The sequence below is a fragment of the Quercus suber genome, unplaced genomic scaffold, assembly GCF_002906115.3.
Source record: "Quercus suber isolate HL8 unplaced genomic scaffold, Cork oak 2.0 scaffold_231, whole genome shotgun sequence".
NCBI lineage: Eukaryota > Viridiplantae > Streptophyta > Magnoliopsida > Fagales > Fagaceae > Quercus > Quercus suber.
In genome coordinates this window covers 757,189-761,204 of record NW_027069688.1, presented here as the reverse complement: position 1 = coordinate 761,204, position 4,016 = coordinate 757,189, and the positions used below count along the sequence as shown (strand labels likewise).

General features: G+C 43.6%; 1 protein-coding gene across 1 annotated transcript; it reads left to right on the top strand.

Moving 5' to 3' along the window:
- Nucleotides 1-243: 243 nt before the first annotated feature.
- On the top strand, nt 244-2,873 carry LOC112003270 (SCARECROW-LIKE protein 7). The gene is made up of 2 exons (XM_024035455.2): nt 244-411; nt 540-2,873. The coding sequence occupies exon 2, from the start codon at nt 567-569 to the stop codon at nt 2,427-2,429; it is 1,863 nt and encodes a 620-aa protein (XP_023891223.2). The 5' UTR covers nt 244-411; nt 540-566; the 3' UTR covers nt 2,430-2,873.
- The last annotated feature ends 1,143 nt before the right edge of the window (nt 2,874-4,016 follow it).

The window sequence follows — 4,016 nt, the reverse complement described above, 5'->3', positions numbered from 1 at the left end:
AATAATTTTTCAAAAATTAAGTATTTTTTGATCTCTGAATTTTTTTTTTTTAAATAAAAATTATTATGTGTCCTTAAAACACACATTGATAAAATCCTTTCAAAAATTCCAAAAAATTAAGCTCTAATTTTTTTTTTAGTTTACAAAAACGACCAGGCTAGGGGAAGTCATGATAAAATCATAAAATACAATATTCATTTTCAATATTTTTCCGTTCTAGAATGGGGAAAGTGGGACCGTCTGTTCTTTTGGAGGGACTTTAATCAGGGCTTGTCCTCCTTCTGGGGTTGAGCTTCGTTCTTTAAAGCTGCGCTTCCCAAATCTCACTCTCACTCTCCCTCTCTCTCTCTCTCACTCTAGCTTAAGCAAACCAAAATTTGAGATCCCCTTGTTTCTGGGCCTCTAGTTCGTGTATGTACTCTTACCCTCTCTCTCTCTCTATCTCTCTCTTGCTTGCTTGTCTAGTATAAATCACTGTGAATGCTCACAAAACACTCACTCTCTTACTGATCTTTTTTTTGGGGTAATGTGAGTTGCAGTTTTTCCCGGCGAGATTTGGCCGGAGAATGGCATATATGTGTGCGGACAGTGGCAATCTCATGGCGATTGCTCAACAAGTCATCAAGCAAAAACAACAACAAGAAGAACAACAACACCACCACCACCATCATCACCAGCAACATCAACAGCAACTTGTGGGCCTCAATCCACTCTCTCTAAATCCATGGACCACTTCTACTAGTACTACTCACCACACTCTGTCTGGTTCGCCAAACTTAGGTTTTGGCCTTTCAGGACCCGCTTTCTCTGACCCGTTTCAAGTTGCCGGGGGTCCAGACACGGGCGAACCCGGGTTTCCGTTTTCGAATCTGGACCAGGACCAGACTGGGTTCAGGTTCCCCGATTTTGGTGGTGGTGCGGGTGGCGAGTTCGACGCGGACGAGTGGATGGATAGCTTAATGGGTGGTGGGGATTCAACGGATAGTTCTAATCTCCCATCAGGATGTGACGCGTGGCAGAACAATGCTGATTTTGGAATCTACGGTGCTGATCCGTTCACCCCTTGCCCGAGTCGACTCAGTGTCCGCTGCTCTCCACCGTCTGATCTTAACCGAGTCATCTTCTCCGATTCTCAGAAGAGCCCCAGCCTTCCTCAAGTCCCATCGTGGACCCCACCACCACCACCACAACCACAGCCTCCGTCTCCGCCGGCAGTAGCTAAAGACGCCAAGCCAGCTAACCTAGCACAACCAAGTCTACACAAAAACGAAGTCGCTGGAGTCTCATCTAGCTCATCTGAAATCGAGTCTGCACCACCGCTTCTTAGAAAGCTTCTCGATTGTGCTCGTTTAGCAGAATCCGAACCCGATCGAGCCGTGAAAACACTGATTGGACTCAGGAAATCTGTTTCAGAACACGGAGATCCAACCGAGCGAGTGGGCTACTACTTCTCTGAAGCACTATATAGCAGACTGTCAGACCAAGCTGAGAAAAGCTTGACCATGGTTCAAACGACCTCCGAAGACTTCACGCTCACTTACAAAGCTCTAAACGATGCTTGCCCCTACTCAAAGTTTGCACACTTAACTGCGAACCAAGCGATTCTCGAAGCCACAGCCACGGCAACGAAGATTCACGTAGTGGATTTCGGAATCGTTCAAGGAGTTCAATGGGCGGCGCTTCTACAAGCTCTGGCGACCCGGTCCAACGGAAAGCCCACTATGATTCGGATCTCGGGTATACCCGCTCCAGCTTTAGGGACTTCTCCAGCAGCTTCGCTTTTCGCAACCGGCAATCGGCTCCGCGAGTTTGCGAATATTCTCAAACTGAACTTCGAGTTCGAACCGGTCTTGACACCGATTCAAGACCTCAACGAGTCGAGCTTCCGAGTCGAACCGGACGAGGTATTGGCCGTGAACTTCATGCTTCAACTGTACAACCTATTAGACGAAACCCCAGTTGCTGTCGAAACGGCTCTCCGCTTGGCCAAGTCGTTGAATCCAAAAATCGTTACTTTAGGGGAATACGAAGTGAGTTTAAACCGGGTCGGGTTTTTCAACCGGTGCAAGAACGCGTTGAGATACTACTCGGCCGTGTTCGAATCACTGGAGCCCAACTTGACCCGAGACTCGCCCGACAGGATCCAAGTGGAGAGACTATTGCTTGGTCGTCGAATAGCTGGTGTGATTGTTCCAGAGGAACCGGAAACCAAGAGAGAACGTATGGAGGACAAGGAGCAGTGGAAGGTTTTGATGGAAAGTTCCGGTTTTGAACCGGTAGCCCTCAGCCATTACGCAGTGAGTCAAGCTAAGATACTTTTGTGGAATTACAATTACAGTTCCTCGTATTCACTAATTGAATCGCCACCTGGGTTTCTATCTCTAGCATGGAATGATGTCCCACTTCTGAATGTTTCTTCGTGGAGCTGATGGATTTGGCCTTTTGGCCTCAACTTGGTAATTGGTTTCCACCAGTTCTTTTTTCTCTGTTGTGGAACAAAATTTTAGTGTCTATACGCGCCCCTACGTTGACGACCGCACTATGGAACTTACTCATGGTTTTTAGTTAAAAGTTACAGTTAGTGTTCATTGCAATCTAGCATTAAATACTGCATTCTAAGCCCTTTTGAAAATTGTTTGTTGCTTCTGCAGTTTGTGCTTAGTTTTTTTTGACTTATCAACGTTATTAATGTGGTTTCTGTTTTTTTTTTTCTTTTGTTGGGATTTTGTAACTTGTTTGGTACTTTGGAGTATGGAAATTGTAAAAAAGGTGGGGAATTGGAAAATCAAGGGGGGAAAGGAAAATTGTATCTTTCCCTTGGTGTCAGTATTTCTATATGTAAATTTTGAATCCTAGATATGATTTTAGTTGAATCTCACTGTTCATAATGACCAAGATAGGATTTTTATATTTTACTAGTGTATGATAAACCTGAACTGAAGGCGTAAGTCATTATCTCTCATATTCTGCATAAATTGTTTGATTGTGAGCTGCAGAAGGCAGTTAGTTTGCTTAATTTGTACATGAAAATGATGCTTGGAGAGAATTTTTGCGTATATATAATCGGTTCTAACGTGAAGAGGCCTCCAATAATATGAATTTTGATGATGGCCAAACTATCTTTCCACTCCGTGTTACAGTCTTCTTTGGCTTCGTCTAAGATTTGCACTGACCTGCCATCATTTTCCTTAAAACCCTTGCTGAGGGCCCTTTTGCCTTGCCTGCCAATTATATTTCTCTTTGAGTCTAGGGGACGATTCTGCTCTTGAATAGCTTTAATGCCTGTACCTTTCATTCTGCAATCAATCTCTCTCGCACTCTCTCTGCTTACCGTCTTTTGTTGTAACACATTAGTAAGGAAAGATGAACGAAGCCTCATCTCTGACCCATAAGAGTCTATATTGGGCCAGTGCATGACAAAGAAAGCAGTGGACTGCATGATATTTGCTGTTTATGGTCCGAGTGATTGTGACTTCTCGTGGTCATTGTAAAATTCATACTTGAGTACTTTGAAAATTTATTTGAGAGGAGGGTCCCATATACCTTTGTGAGGTCTGGTATGTGTCCCCTTCAACCTCTTGGTTGTTTATCACAATTGACAACCCAATACAGTACCGGGCCTAAATAGAAAAATCCATTCCAACAGCTTCGGTCGTTCCTCTTGAACCTGAAAATGAATACACAATAACTTGAGAAAGATACTATTTTTGGTGTCATCTTTCAAGATTATCAATTTTTTTTTTTTCCATAAAAAGGTTTGGAATTCTTGATTCTTGATTCACGTTAAGATCCGATCTTAAAGGTTTGCGTCCCATTTGGCCATGATATTTAAGATTTCAATTTTGAAAACAATCTCTACCTTACATCTTCTTTATGTGACCAGGTCCAAGTCAGTTTGTAGCCGCAAATCTCTGACCGTGTTTGGTCCCAGTGACCCACGCTGTGCGAGTACCAGGCCGGTGGTGGACCATTTATTTTTGGCTGTAACCTAGCATCCCAAAGTTATCTTGATTTAT

What these genes read in the sequence shown, in the direction of transcription:
- LOC112003270 (XM_024035455.2), top strand. Translation starts at nt 567, where the DNA reads ATGGCATATATGTGTGCGGACAGTGGCAATCTCATGGCGATTGCTCAA.